Genomic DNA, 16651 nt, shown 5'->3' on the forward strand with positions numbered 1-16651 from the left:
TCTGAACTTCTTTCTATTTCAAGTTTTTAGCCTATAATTGAGTTATTTTGTCTTAAAATCACCTTATTTTTACTTACATATCACCTGATACAATAACCTGTGAAGCTGATATTACAGGGACGCTGTAAAATACCAGAAAAAGCAATGTGTGGACACTTAAGACCTCATTATATGTGATTTTCTGGGTTAAAATGAGCATTTTTGACCTTTTTGAAAGGCCCTTCATACTTTGCGGTGGGGGGGTCAAATGTTGACGGATTTTGCTGAAATTGTTTTGGGGTGGCTAATATCAGGTTGGAGATTAACTGGTTAAAATAACACTGTGATCTGAAGAAAAAAGTGATTTTTGAGAGGCCCTAACAGAGGAATATGCAAAACACCACTTTTTAGAAATAAAAAATAATTTTGGAACCAAATCAGATCATCTAGTTTGCAGTTTTACCATCAAAGGTCTGTTTAACATGTTTATATGTCCCTTTTATCTTCTAACTTAGGAAGACAAGGTTCCTTCTAAGTACCTGGACGGCCGGGCTGTGTTCTTCATTGCCCCCCCCGTCAGATTTACTCATTCTAGGTTATATGACACACTAGTCCGATGCAAAAACCCTGCACGGCTACAACTCTGTAAAAAGGCTGTAAAGAGGTAAATATATGCAGTACCAAGGCTGTGATAACCATATAAATTTAAAAGGGTGCTCCATCTGCCGTTCTTCTCTCCATAACGACTGAAGCAGCTCATATTGTGACCTTGGAGCTACAAGGTTCCATCTGATATTCTAATCAGAAATAGCACGGCTGTGTTTCCTTTCTCAAAGTGTTTATTCAAAACAGGGGCAGTAAATAGAATTTTTACTGCCCCTTTAGCACAGAATTACCATAATGTAGCGTGTCTGTGTGGGGTTGATAGGGCGGCTGATAAGTGTAAAGACGTGATGATTAGCTCTGGAGGTGCTGACATTTGTGGCTTCACCACTCAGCCTGTGCTGGGGTTGTCTTCTTGTAACTTCCCCCTCATCTGTTCAGCCTTTAGAACCGCTCACAGACAGAAGTGGGCATTCTGTCCCTCTTTAGATTTGACTAGCCCGTAAAGCAGGGCTCTTATGAAAGGGAACATAAATGTTAAATAGGTTTGAAACATTTTCTGTTTTTTAACCCTTTCATGCATGAATTATATAAAAAAAAAAGGTATCTAGATTTTTTTTTAGATTGATTTTACTACTCAAAATTAGGCTACAGTTGAAATGGATTTTGAATTTTCCTTTAAAAATATGGTTTTATTCAGAAGATATTTAGACCTCCTGAGACCTTGGAAAGTGCAAGTTTTGGCTTTTTTTCTTTAACCCTTTCATGCATAGTGGTCACTCCAGTGGACAGTTCTCCTACACCTGTTCTCTTGTACATTCATGGATTTTGTTGTTTTAGTTTCATATCAGCCAACACAGTGGACGCTTACGCACCATCCTACACACTGACATTGAAAACATTACTGTAACTTTGCTGTTTTTAATAAACCTGATCTAACATGTTCAAGTGTAAATCAATTCCTTGTTATTAGACTGTAATTAACAACAAACGTTTTCTTTTTTTTGTTGTCTTTTTTTTGTCTTTTTTGCCATTTGTAAATAAAACTATGTCTGGTCATTAAAAAAATGTGTTTCAATTCAGTTCACACACAAAAAACTAAAAAGCATTGTGCAAGAATCTCAACTGAAAAAAAAACGGCCCAAAATTAAAAATATCCATAACTTTTTGTTTGTAGTGTATGTTAAAATGTGAGAAAACATCAAATTAGCAGCATTTAATGTTTTTATTTCATAGTTTTTTACACAGTATATCAGTAAATACATGTTTCTTTGCTTCAAAAATTAAACACATGGTGTCCAGCTTGACGGACATTTTTGCAACTCCATGAAAAATAGCTTCATAAAAAAAAAAATAATAATAATAGTAATAATCGCATAGTTTTTTTAATGCCCAAAGTGGAATAAAGAAAAAAATCTTGATTAATGTTCTCATAATTCATGCATGAAAGGGTTAAATCATTGCCCATTTTGGAAACATAATGATGCAACATTTTTTAAGATGCATTTTTATGGAATGTCCTTTGCGGTAGACAGTTTTTTGTTTTTTTTTTTATAAAGCTGTGAAACTCTTGTCCACAAACATGGACAGAAAAGCCATAGCTGGGTCTTAGGAGGTTAACTTTATGAGACCACAGCGCAGTCCAAATTCTAAACTAAGAGGATACTTTTTTCATTGTATTGCACAGGGTCTACAGAAATTGTCCCCATGTGGTTTGGAGAATACTGCCTGAATAACCCTTTGAAAAGTGAGCTTCAACTATGTGTCCACAAATGTGGACGTCATGCATGAAAGGGTTAAAGGTTCAATATGTAACCTGTGTGTATATGTATTACACGTATATAAAGGACTTCATTTCCAAAGTGTGAAGGAATGAGTGTTGAGTTGTTTGACACTTGAGTGTCTTTTTTGTCAGAATAATTGTATGTTGGCTACGTAGATGTTAATGTAAAGAAACCTGATTGGATTTTCTGCAGAAACTGACATTTTGGGATTTTTTGCTGAAAACAATAAAATAAATACTCCTTTTTAAAATGGAGTTAATGTGCATAATGAGAAATGGAAACATTTTTTTTTTCAAATAAATTCTGATTAAGGAATGTTAATGTAATGCATGTGACGGATTTGGGATCGTCTTTCCCAGCGTTCCCACCAAGGTTCTAATAGTTTTGGATTTTTTATTGTAGTTTAGTTTTAGTTTTGACTTTTTTTTCTCTAACTCAGTTAGTTTTAATTAGTTTTAAGAGCAGGTTTGCTAGTTTTTATTAGTTTCTGTTTTTTTTTTTTTTTTTGTAAATGCTTAGTTTTAGTTTAGTTCTAGTATTAGTTTTAGTTTTTTCATAAATTTTCTCTTCCTTGCCGTCGTATTCACATAAATCCCAGACAGGACTCTGCTGCTTTAGTCTCCATGTTTCCAGGTAGAGTGGGGACCAGAAGACGACTGGAAACCACAAGAAACCACAAGTGATGGACCATAATTTTTATATGTTTTAGTTAGTTTCATAAGCACACAATACAGTTTCAGTTATCGTTTTTTTTTTGTTGTTTTTTTAATTATAGTTTTTATTTATTTCAGTTAATGAAAATGTTTTTTCAATTCTAGTTTTCGTCATTTCGTTAGTTTTTGTTAACGATAATAACCTTGGTTCCCACAAATGACTATAAAGTGCTGGTACGACCTCATCTGGCTGGATTTACTCTGCCAGAATAAGGCTTTCTCTTATACATGTTCCACCAAAAAGCGTATCTTCCAACATTATTTTGCGAATTAACTGTAGCAGAATCCCACAGTCGGCAGCTTAGAACCCACCAAACAACCCACAGAAGTTTGACCCCTATTCCAGAATGATGAAGGTGTCCATTACATCCATTATCACTTGTACAAGTCCAGCTATGCCAGACAAGTAGTGAGACCAAATTATTTCTTGGTCTTATTGATGCTATTTTTCGATGGAAGACGCTGATGTTCCATCCCTTCTGTAGTTCTTCATGAAAAAAAAATGTGTATGGAAGTCAATGGCCAAACACAAATTGAGACAAATTGTACTACGTGCAAAGTTTGCCCATTCATAATGTAAATCAGAAATTGGTAGTTTGTTGTAAAAACAGATGAAATATGTTGAAACTGCAGAGCCATCTCAAGGTTATTATCGTTAACGAAAACGAACGAAATGACAAAAACTACAATTGAAAAAACATTTTCGTTAACTGAAATAAATAAAAACTCGAATTAAAAGAAAAAAAACCTAACTAACTTAAACTGTATTGTGTGCTTACAAAACTAACGAGAACATATAAAAATTACTAATAAAATTCCCTTAGTTTTTGTCTTTGTCAGTGTTGATAAAGGATAGAACATGTGAAAATTTCGTCTCAGATCAACGGTATGACAGAGGTACAGAAGTCAGGAGGCCAATGGTGAAAGTATGGAAAGTTTCAGTTTCGTTTTCATATAAATGACATTGTTTATGGAACGCACCCCCACCTACATTACCCCCTCCAACCTGCTATAGGGAATGCGTGCATCGTACTGTACATACGTTTGTGTCTCTGCTCAGTTGATGAGTAACCACGCTAATTTCTTTGTATAGGACGGCGAGGAAGATAAAATATATAAAAAAAACTGAAACTAATACTAAAACTAAACTAAAACTAAGCATTCAGAAAAAACAATAACTAATAAAAACTAGCAAACCTGCTCTAAAACCTAATTACAACTAACTGAATTAGAGAAAAAAAGTCAAAACTAAATAAAACTAAACTATAATGAAAAATCCAAAACTATTAGAACCTTGCGCCATCTTAGACAACTCTGAACAGACTGTGCACTGACGAGGTTCCAATGATCTTTATGCTCCTTTTGGTTGTGCAGTCTGTCTAAGTAGGATTGTATTCTTCATCAGTGGCATGGGACTAATCATTTTTTGATCGAGTGAGCAACAAATTGGTTTTCTTGACTTTCAAAATCATTCATAAATGCACAAATGCAAAATAAAAAAAATCTGTCCCTCAGTATGGAGTATTTTACAGCAGGTAAAGGGGCTTTGGGAGTGTGTATGGTGTGGAGTGTAGCTCATACCGCCATCTTCTGATGACACAGTGGAGCCAAGATTACTGACTCCAGACAAGTTTACGGAAACATATATTTTACTTTTTTCTCTTTTTCTGCTACTTTTTAAAAGCATGCTTCAAATTTGCTGGACAGTAAATGGGGACATGACTGATTCCTTTTTTTTTTATTCCACATACACACAAATGCTACGTATTGCACCTTTAATGTTCCTTAAAATGGAAACGATAATGACGCAGAAGCAGATGGAAACTTGTATTTTCAAGTTGTGCATAACTGTCACTAGGGATGGGAATCGATAAGAATTTAACGATTCCGATTCCATTACTGATTTTGCTTATCGTCTCCGTTGTTGTGCACCTCATTTCCGTTCCCCTACCTTCGGAAACTTGTATTTGAGGGGGTACGATGTTTGTTGCCCGCACCAGAAACCGGAACAGGGCCCGGATGACGGTCTGGTGTTCACTCTGCCGCTAGAGTCACAAGCACCACTAAGTAGCGAATCAAATGAATCACATGCTGTGGACAAATGTTTGAGCAGATTGGAGAGATTCCATCCTTTTGAAGAAATGGAAGCTTTGACAGTGTTCCAGCGGACCTGGTGTCAACTTTTTAAACCGTTTCTTCCTCAACGCCATGTTGGCTACGTTCAGACCAAAACAATGAAGTGTATGCGTGACGTCATCGCGCATGTGCAACGAAGGCGGAATCGATAAGCAGAATCGTTAAGCAGGCAGGCAAACAATTCCAAGGAATCCAGCTACTGGGATTCGGTTCTCAAAAAGAACCAGTTTTTCGATTCCCATCCCTAACTGTCACTATAAGCACTTCAGTCCAAACTCATTTGAATGGTTTTCTCTGAACTTGTGTTTCTTGAATAGTACCAACTACGTCTGATAAATTATTCAAGAGGTGAGAGTCACGAACCCTCTTCAACCACAGCCAGCCCAATTTATCTGATGCAGGTTTGTGTCATGGAAATTGTTTAACTGTAAGAAAATATTAATTTTAGCAGCCAGTCAAAGCTTTCAACACTGCACAAAGGTTTTTTTTTTTTTTTAAAACACTGCTTCCTTGTTAGATTTGTTCTCACATATGACAAAACCTATGCATCATTTGATAGTGTGAAGGCCTGAAGAGCTGACCACTTATCAATTAATTGAAACATTTTTTCGATAACAATTTTCATGAATCAAAGCTTTGTTTCCTTCATTTTGCTGCCACTAGACATTGGTTCCACTGTTGTTTCACACGGACGCTTAATGTGATGCACATGACGTCAGGATCAACACACACTTGTATGTTAGTTCCATGTTCAGTTATTAGAAAGTTAGTAAGTTGGATCCAAATGTGTTGAAGACTGCAGTCCAGCGCAAAAACAACTTTTGCAGAGTTGTAGATGGTTGACATCACTTGAAGCACTGACTTATGGGGAATATTTGCGTAGTGTTGTGGTGGAAAGTGGTCATAATGAGCAGAGTAGGCTAGTGATAGTTTAAATTCACACTATTATGTATTTTTCGGGGGTCAGGGCCAATTCCATGTACCAAAGCGGACACAATACAATGAAAAACCAAAACAAAACACAACAAAAACAAACTTTTGGATATATAATACCCCCAAATGTTCTGTTTAGGAAATCAGTATACTTACACATAAATGTACAAAGTACCATATGAGCTAGATAGAAGCCTCTGTACCTTCATTTTGATATGTTAGACTTCACTTCTCATTGCTTACAAAGTTCACAGCAGAGCTCGATGCAGCCTCTGCCGCTTCTCCATCCATCGCTTTGAATGTCGTCAACGTCTGAAAAAGGCAGTCCAGTCAAGAAGACTGGAGGTCAAAAAGAAGAGTTTCACTCCAAAACAAAAAAGAGAGAAATCCAACCAAAAGACCCTCCTCCTGGTTGGATATTCGCCTTTTGACATGAAGCTCTTCAGATTTTCTACTTTTAAGTCTACAACATCCGCCTTAAAAACACCAGCCATCTCTTTGTAAGAAACTCAAAACGTTTCCAATAACGATCACGTCAACACATACATATTAAAAAGTGTCGCCCCAAAACTCTGAACCTTTGGTCCACAACTCCTTAGAAAAATACTATAAAACATTTCTGAATGCCATTTTTTTTCATACGCTTAGGTATAAATATGGAAAAGAAAAACTACTCTACTGTGCAAGTGAGAGAAACAAAGACTTTTTTGACACTTTGAGGGGAGGGGGAGGTATTTTTTTCTTTTTGTACAAATTGCAGAAATTCACTGAATGAAAAAGCACTCCTCACACCTCATTTCACAAATACTGTATACGGCATCGACCTTGAGTGAAATGTTAGGTCTAGAAATGGATCATGGTGATAAAAAATGACAGATGAGGAGCTGAAGGAGCATTTAGAGACACTTGCTACTGCTCCTTTCATTTTCCTTTAGTTTAGGTGAATACAAAACCAGAGGATGTTGTTGTCTTTTTTGTTTTTCTTTCTTTTTTTTCTGTCTTTTTTTTTTTTTTTTTTTTTTTTTTTACAAAAGAAGACACACCTCAATAGTTTGTGTGTGTTGGCACGTAAGCGTTGGCACTCTGGTCACTCACTGTACCACCTTAAGAAGCTTTGTCCCACTTAAATCAAGGTAGATCTTGTAAGATCTTGTAATGGCCACTGGGCAGGTTGTAGTGAGAGGAGGGACTGATCAAAAGTGCCACATATATTCATAGTCCAAGCTGCCCAAATGCTGCAATACATAAAATCATACGTTGTCACTCAGTGCGTTTGTATAGGTGTGTGTTTTTTTTGCTATGTCGTCAGAAAAAGCAAAAAAAGTGTGAGTTACAGGGAGGTTTGCTGTAGGTCACTGCACTGCATCACACTGTAGAACTGAGTCAAATCTCCGTTTGCGCTTATTTACAGAGATGGCATGGAAGGAGGACGTGAAAGGCCAAAAGCAAGAAGAGGAATGCAGGCCACTAAAAAAAGTTCCTCTGCACCTCCTAAAGCTCCCAGCACTCTTCTTCTTGGTTTTCAAAGTGCTACTCGTCTCTTTTTGTTTCTCTTTTCTTGATTGTGGCTCTCGCTGTTGCTTTTGTCGGAGCATAAGCACTGCAACAGAAGGTTTCGCAAAAAATGTAACTGTTGCTTTGCGTGTGTACACTGCATATTGCTGCTAAGTATCTAATATGTGACGCTGCTGAGTAAATGCTGTGAGTTGTGGGTTTTCGTTGGTTCAGACAAATGAACCAAATTTCATGCACTGAGTATTTTGCAAACCTGTTCATGTCTACAAAGGGGAGATTTTTTGGAGTTTCCAACCATTTTCAAAGTGTAGTAAGTACTGCTGTCTTAAAAAGAGTGTTTCTACACATGAGTCTGCATCCTCTGTGTGTGTCTCTGAGAATAGTCAGAGGGTGGAGATGAGTATGAAAAGCGAGTAGAGCTCCCATACTTCCCCAGACCCGTTTCAGGACTCTGTTGTCCAGGTCCTGGCCCCTGCCCGGTACCTTGCCCCGTCGGGTACATCTCATAGGCTGGTCCTTCCTCAATGGGCGGAGCAAAGCCCATGCGGTAGTTTGGATACTGTGAAGGGTATCCGTAGTTGTCGTAGGCCAGCTGCGTTGTGCTGTCCAGCAGGCCGCAGTCTCCTGGGTAATCTCCAGGGGACTGAAGTGCTGGATTTGGAGGTGCTTGCTGGCTCTGTGCGGCCCTGGAGTAGGTGTTGAACTGGGCGTAGGTGGCGTGGGACATCCTGGAAGGCGGACGGGGGTCGTAGCAGCCTGCCCTGGAGCCCGGCACCGCACTGGGGGGGACGGCAGTGCTGGCAGCTGGTGACGGACCGGCGGATGTCGCCCCGGCCGGTCCGCTGGTGGTGTTGGGGGACCGGAACTCTCCCTGGTAATGGACCGCACGGGACTGGGGACGGGCCTCGTCATGGGTGGTGGCTCGGACGTTGTAGTAGCCATTGGTCGGGTCCTGGAGTCACAAAGAAGAGGTCCAGTTACATCATGTCTCTCTTGTAATACATAAAGCCGCAAGGAAAACATTTGTGAACCCCAAAGAATTGTCTCTTTTAGTGTTGCCACAGTAAGAAAAGTATCTACTGTCTGTCCTAAAAGTTGCTAAATAATGTCAATACTTAATTTGCAGATCTGTAAATGTGCAATTGTAACTGTGATGAGCAATGTAAGAGACAGGAATAACATTGTGTTAGAGGCAAAAAATGAGAATAAAAACATCTTAAATATGTTTAGAATTACAAATGAACTATACTCTGGCAATTCTAGTTTTTTTAAATGTCCCAATTCCAACCATCCTCCTTTATCTGGGCTTGGGGACCCGACACTCAGGAAGAGTGTATTTATTTGTTTAGTTTTATCTTCATTTTATTCAGTTTGGTTTGGTCTATAACCGTGCGATCCACTTATGCCGTGTTTCTACTTCGTGGTATCAGCTCGACTCGACTCGGCTCGGCCTTTTTGTGTTTCCATTACGAAAAAGGACCTGGATTCTGGTGCCCGGTACTAGTTTTTTGGTATCACCTCCGCCGAGGTTCCAGGACTGGGGACCAGATACTAAAATATGATGTGTAAACACTGCAGATCAGTGATTGGTCAGAGAGTTGTCTCTGTCACCCGCTGTTTTACAAAAACAGATGTGGAAGTTGACAGTAAATCTAACGGTAGGTTAATCCACATCATGACAGCCCGCAAAACTACACCATGGTTTGTCGAGGAGATTCAGATGTAAAAATTCAGTATGAGTTTGATGAGACAACACTCAACTGGCGACTTTATCAGCAACTCTCTGGGCAGATGACACGGAAGTAACGCACCGCATCGCTATGACGTTCAGGTACTGTAAAGTCTGTAGTATCCTGTAATGGAAACAGTCTTCAGGAATAGGACCTGATACTCGAGTCGAGTCGAGCCGATTCCACGTAGTGGAAACGTGGCATTAGTCAAGGTAAAACATGAACATTTGGTGTTTCTACGTTCACTACAGAGCCTCTTATTTATCTTATCTGAACGTTCAAATGGGTCATATCTGATGACCATGGAAAGATGACAAACTGCATTTTACCTGAATTATTTATATGGATTAATAGGATTAGCGGATCAACAGATCAGTAGATGCTTTTGGTCCATGGTGGATATTTGGGTCTTTATGCGTAAAGACTTATATGAAAATTTGATTCCATTTTAGTTTGTATTTATGCAGAAAAAAAGGACGTTTAGAAGGGTTCACAAACCTTTTCTTGCAAAACACCTATAGATCGAACTATTGAAATATCTATTACAAAGTTAAGTAGTTGCCTTAAGTGTATTACTACTGTTGTCAAATGCATGATCACATTACAGGACACTGATATGCTTTATAGTTGCTGCCATGCTTTTGTTCATGCTATGTGTATAAATGTAATGGTGTGACAGGAGTGTATAATAATGTATAGGTAAGTTATGCAATCGTGCACATGTTGACACATACTTGCAGGTTACTCATAAGTGGAAATACATGAAGATAATGTCTAGCGCAGTGTTTCTCAACCTTGGGGTTCGGACCCCACATGGCGTTACCTGGAATTCAAATGGGGTCGCCTGAAATTTCCAGTAACTGATAAAAATGAACAACTTAATAATAAAAAAAATATATATATGGTGAGTTGACAGAGACAATCCCAATACATAAAAGACATGACAAACTGTGAAGCTGAAACTGAAGCACTGTGGTTCTGTTTATCTGTCAAATGTTCATTGTGGTCAGTTTCAGATGCTGCAGCTCTTTCATAATTCATAGTTTGAGTTCTTGTTTGTTCAGTATCAGTTGTCAGCCTTGTAAATCCAAGCTGGACTGACTGTACATATCCTGACCAAGGAAAATCCAATTCTAACTTTGTGCAGTAATCTACACCTGGCTTTTCTGCCTCCGTCCATAATAATATACATAATATAGCCTAAACATCACCTAAAATTAACTTTTATTTGCAAGATAGTATAGCAAACTATTACATAATCAAAAACAAATTAATTTTAGGAAAAAAATGTCTCCATTTTGAATGTCTGGGGTCGCCAGAAATTTGTGACGTTAAAATGGGGTCACAAGACAAAAAAGGTTGGGAACCACTGATCTAGCCTACCCCAGATTTATTTCTAACCCATGAGTAAGGTGTTTTGAACCTATGTGTGACTTATATCAAACTTATCTCCAAAGTATATTGACGTATGTGGATGTATCTGATGTATTCTGGACGATCTCTTTTCACCTCTTCCAGACACAAAGTGTTTTACCACCAACCGTCTGGACAGTGACCGAACTTTGTTGGGCAGCAGGAGATAATACCTGGAACACCTAATATCACCATAATCTTCAAATTTAGAAGTACATTTAAAAAACTAACCAATCGAAATAAAATAAACTTGAATAAAATACTCATTGTTATGTGGACTGATGAGGAGACCAAATTATGCCATGATCCATGTAAAAACTTTGATTTGTGATCCCTACTTCTTCTAATTTTTTTTATAGTCATGTAATAGAGCCTATACTGCCACCGTCTCCTGGACCTGGGTTATTTACGAAAACCAGGTATAATTCAGAATTTATTTAGTGCAACATTACATGGAAATGCGGGTCGTGATAATAAAGCAGAGTAGTGTTGAAAACATGCTTTTTATGGCATATGTTGGACCTGAGGAGAAAGAGGATGGTGTGGTCACAAACTGTATGATACGTGGGTGTCCATGCAGAGATAAACATCAGCATCAGCAAACATCAGCGGTATGAACGCCGACATGTCTCACCTTGAGCTCGTACTCCTCTCTGGTGTCTCCTTCGCTCCTGATGTCCTGCTTCAGATCCATGTCGTCTTTGAATGGCTGAGTGGAGGGAGAGAGGGAAACAGAGGGCAAAAACTAAACCATCAAACAACGAAACACACACACCAAAGAGGGAGGGTGAGAAAGGAAAGGAGAAGGAAGAGAGGGAGAGGAAAACAGAGTTTCAGCTTTTTCATCCCAAGAGAGTGAAAGACGAGAAACGCTCAGTTCTTGGAAAAAGGTTTGGGCTTGAGCTTTAAATGAGCCTTGGTGATTTGTTTCTCCGGGTCTTCCAGGGTTGAACACGTCTCTAAAAGGAACAGGACCATTAAAGTGTGCGAGTCTAGGTAGGAGTCCAGGATTTAGAGTGTGTTTAAGGTTCTATGTTATTTTTGGCTTTTATACTTTGGCTTTTTTAATCACTGGCTTTAATTCTTGTGATGTTGTTACATATTTTGGTATGGATTGAGGGTCGTGTAATAGTTTTATTTATTTATCTACTGGTGCTGTACCCTGTCCCATGTTTCAGTATTGCTGTCATGTGTCTGCAGTGTTATTTATTATTATGTGTCTGCAATGAGATGTCTTCTTGTTTGTACTATTTTCTCTGTATGATGCTGCAGCCCCCGTGCACCATTGTCTACAAAAAATTTTCCCCCGGGGACAATAATAATAATAATAATATCTTATCTTATTTATTTCAGTAGAACTCAAACCAACAATTGACTCAAATCGATTAAGAAAATTCTTACAATAAAATTATTTGATTGTAATTTTCCTGAATCAAAGCTTCATTTCCTTAATTTCTCTGCTGTTAAACATTGGTTCCACTGGAACCACGGAGCATGGAGGGTAGCTCAGAAGAGATGAGGACAAAAAGGCAGAAAATGTCTATATGTTGACTTTTCTCCATTGGAACCATCACTTACTCCTTTAAACTTTGAAGCTTTAACACAAACATTATAAATCTGAGTGTGTATTTGTTTCAGTTTGATGTTAGCTCCATGTTCAGTTGGTCTAAGTTTGTAACAGACTGGTTATAGATGTCACTTGACTGGTTTGGTGTTGTTTATATGTATAAATATTTTTTTTACATACTTTTATACTGTTGTTATCATTGTTGTTGTTCTTTCTACATAGATATTTTTTATATGTCCTTTTACTTTTATACTCTTTGTGGTTGTTGTTTCAGTTGGTTCTGGGATAAAGGACAAGGACAAGACATGTCTGTTTCACACTGTTAATTTTTTTTTGCCCATTCACATTATCATTAATTAAATCTAATAGAATAGAATAATCAATCGTTGCAGGTCTATATTTGACTGTATTATAGTTGGAGAATTTGCAGTTTGCCAAGTTGTTTATATCTGTCATATTTTTGGAGACTCTTTTCTGTCTTTGTTCCTCTCCATCTTCTTGTTTGTGTAATGTTTGCTTCTTCATGTGTTTATGTGAGATTTAGTTTTATTTTTTTGTGTGTTTTAGTGTGTATGCATGTCCTTTTTAATGTTTGTGTGTGTACTGCCTCTCCGGCCTTTGTGTCCGTGTGTCTGTGGATTTAAGGCCATTGACCCATACGCCTCCTCTCCACCGCCCCCGGTGACTCAGATGGGTGTCTACTCACGGAGTACATGGCCTTGACCATACGGGTTGCCGTGGAGACGTTGGCCGCCTCCTCCTCCAGGCTGTGGTTCTCTTTGTTGACTGTCTCCACCTTGATGTCTGGCTTACCCAGGGTGACGCCGCGACGACCTGGAAGAACAACATGACCTGTGGTCATATTCTGAGTCAACGTCAGGATAAATTATTTATTTTTTCTAAAAAAGCAGCAACAACACCTTATTCTGTTAGATTTAGTTTTTGTCTGAGCTGCACGCTCCAGTATTTGCTGAGTTCTTTTGTACTGCCTTTATTTTGATAATGGTGCGTTACTAAATTAGGCATGTATCAAAAGACAGATGGAGTACAGGTTTGAATGTTACAGATTTACATTATGATAAAATAATCGCTCACAACAATACAAAGCTTTGTAATAAATGTTTTTTTTTACCCTTAAAGACCCACAACTATTTCTGTTACAACTTCCAAATTATGTTTTTTTTGTCTTTCCCAAGTAATTTATCACCATCTATTATATTATTATTCACTGCACTCTGCATTTTTCAGTGTAAATCAGATATTTTCTTGTATTTAATTTACTGATCATGTAGATGTTCATAAAAGCTCAGACTGAATTCAAAGGCTTTTATATCAAACCAGAGAAAAATGAATAAAAAGTGACCCTTTTAGGCAAAATAGTACTATCTATATAATCACTGAATGAACACAAGTGTCTACAACCACACTGTCATCTTTTCATGGTTATCAGATATGACCCATTTGGATGTTAAGAGGCTCCATAGTTACCGTGGAAACACCATCATCTTCTACAACATTGATTCACCAGTAAAACCCATGGAGATGGATCAATGACAGTGGATGGACACACTGGGTTTATGCTCAGTTAATATCTTTACTGAAAAAGTCCCTTTTTCTTCAGTTTTCTCTGTTTTTGATATAATATAATGATGATGAACAGAGGATAATATTACAATAAATAGTGATAAATGACTTAAGAAAGCTTAAATAAAGAGACAAATTCATTTGGGAACTGCCATAAAAGTAGCACTGAGTCTTTATGGGTTAATGATGTTAGCAGACCGGTTTGTGCTGAGTGCAGGTTATTTGTTGACACTAAGTCCATTTACTACATGCATGGTGTCAGCTTGTACTGTGATTATTATATCCCTGAAACTGAGTTTCAGGGATATAATGGTTTTACCCCGAACGCCACCGCTGGATCTTCTTGGTGTTTTGGCGATAACTAGCACAGATTTGGTTGGATTTCTTCTCCTGGATAACCAACATAGGGGAACCCTCGTGGAAGAACCCTATGGATTTCAGCTTCTCTACCAGTATTATAAATCATCCAAATTGGGGCACTTTAGTTGAAAATCATTATTTTGGACATATATCAAGCAATAATAAGTTGATTGAGATCAAATTTGGTTCATATTGATCGTCTTACAACTGTCCATGTTCTGTCTACCATCCACAGTTCATGCGGGGTCATTGTCATTCACTAGGTGGAGTTTTGTGGGAAATATTTGTTTCTCTGACCATTATTTTGCCACTATCAGGTCCATGTAGCTTAAATTGAGTTCATATCTACTGTCTAACAATTATCGTGGATAGCTTTATATATCAGAGGATTGGGGGGATTTCGGGGATATACCCTTACTGTTGGCCTCCGACAGTGTAGGCCTCATTATTTGGTGGACTTGTAACAGATTTTCAGTGAAAATCCTTATTCTGAACCCTTTTGTTCTTCAGCATCTGCCTTCAATTCCTCAACAGTTGTAACAACGTGAAGATGGAGCTACTGTCGACGTAGAAATGGACTTAGTTTATGTCAACAAATGAAAGGCTCCCACCTCAACAAACATAAGCTTCAATGTTTAAGTGTTGGACCTATGTTAACGTTTCTAACCCAGTTTGGTAATTCCTAGTCATAGTCCATAAAATGACACTGTGAGAATTTTGTAAAATGTTATTGTGTATGTTTTTGTCTTAGTAGATGAAAAAGTGTTTTGCTTTGGTTTTAACCCCTTCTGGACTATTGTGGCAAATTGGTCCACTGGTCATGGATCAGTTTCAAAGCCCTGTTTCATTAATGGTTTGATTAATTTCATGACATTCTGTTGATTTTGCATTATTTACTTTTTTTTTTCTTTATTATTGACAGGAGGGATTGATCAACATTTGTTTAATTAATATTATTATTATACTAATTATGCTTAATGTCACTAATTTGCATCAAATCATTTGCATTTGTATGTGTTACTGTATATTCAAATTTTCAATCTGTACTTAATTCAGCATCTGCTTGACAGTAACGACACAACTAATCATTTTTATGTAATTGTAAATACATTAAGGCCGTAATTTTAGGGCTTAATTTCAATAAATACGTTTATCTGAGCAAATAAATTACATGCGACATAAAACATAACTGGTATTCTGAGCTGTGAAGGCATCCTAAATCACAGTAACAATCTGGGATTTAGCTTCATTAACCCGTAAAGACCTAAAAGTTCACTGGTGACTAAAACCATCTACTGATCTAAACTGTTAAATACCTTTTGATCCACTAATCCTATCAACACATTTAATTAATTGGTGTAAAATGCAGTTTGTCATCTTTTCATGGTCATCAGATATGACCTCTTTGGACATTCAGAGGCTCCGTAGTGAACGTGGAAACACAGTCATCGTCTACAATATTGATTCATCTGTAAAACCCATGGAGTTGGATCAATGACAGGAGTTGAAGACGTTTGTTCTTACATTCAGTTATTGATATATTTGCTGAAAATGTGAGTTTTTCCTTCAGCTTTCTCTGTTTTAACATAATAACTGTTGAATTTTCTGTGCATTTCGTGAGCATCTAAATTACGCACTGAAAATTAAGTAAAGGAAAATATGATGTACAGTGAAAAATGTAAAATACAGAAGGTAATATTACAATAAATGACATTAAAATCACTGAAGAAAGGTTAAACAGAGAGAACAATTCATTTGGGAACTGACACAAAATTAACACTTGGTTTTTATGGGTTAAATATGTAGATGTAGAAAATATTGTGTTTGATGTAAGTTGTGTATCTAAAGAACGAAGCAGTAAATATTAGGGGAAATAAACAACACTCTTCCACAACCAGAAACCTTAAAAATACAGACTTAAATCTGTGATGTTGTATTACAGATAACAAATGAGAGACAGCTTATCTGGAGCCTCGACCATGTTTGTTTGAGTCTCCATTTCCAAACGGTGTCTCTTCTGTAGTGGCATTATCAGCTCTCAACCAGAAAATCTACTCTTATCCTAAGAAAATCCCCCTGGGGACTCTGCCAGTCACCTTCATTGTCTTTCCTGGTGTTTTATTTGCTCTCAAGAAACTCCAAATTAAAGAACTTGAAGACAGCACATGTTCTTCAGCTGCGGTCTGAGGAAGAGTGGTTTGTTTTTCGTAATATTAATTGGCTTGCCTGAGGCGGTTGAAAAAACATGCAGGAATTCATCATTTAAACACTATTCACCTTTTCTCTGGTTTTCTGCACCATTATTGATGTACTTGTATATGTATGCCTGGATCT

At 37.6% G+C, this 16651-nt stretch overlaps 1 protein-coding gene and 1 long non-coding RNA gene across 3 annotated transcripts in view; both read right to left on the reverse strand.

Annotated features, from left to right (window-relative positions):
• Positions 1–2581: 2581 nt before the first annotated feature.
• Positions 2582–3738, reverse strand: LOC115436628 (uncharacterized). The gene is made up of 2 exons (XR_003937852.1): positions 3242–3738; positions 2582–2741 (listed from the first exon to the last, which is right to left on the reverse strand). It is a non-coding gene; the product is annotated as an uncharacterized LOC115436628 (long non-coding RNA).
• Positions 3739–7092: 3354 nt separating this feature from the next.
• kirrel1b (kirre like nephrin family adhesion molecule 1b) overlaps positions 7093–16651 on the reverse strand; it is a 244203-nt gene continuing 234644 nt past the window's right edge. Inside the window, exons 13-15 of one of the 2 annotated variants that reach the window (XM_030159494.1) lie at positions 13080–13207; positions 11441–11515; positions 7093–8615 (exon numbers count right to left, since the gene is read on the reverse strand). In XM_030159494.1, coding sequence (XP_030015354.1) covers positions 8004–8615; positions 11441–11515; positions 13080–13207 — 815 coding nt within the window. In that variant the 3' untranslated portion in view covers positions 7093–8003. Of the gene's footprint in view, positions 8616–11440; positions 11552–13079; positions 13208–16651 lie in introns of both variants that reach the window. The other variant, XM_030159493.1, reaches the window with a different exon arrangement.

This window comes from Sphaeramia orbicularis, chromosome 17 (assembly GCF_902148855.1).
Source record: "Sphaeramia orbicularis chromosome 17, fSphaOr1.1, whole genome shotgun sequence".
Taxonomy (NCBI): Eukaryota; Metazoa; Chordata; class Actinopteri; order Kurtiformes; family Apogonidae; genus Sphaeramia; species Sphaeramia orbicularis.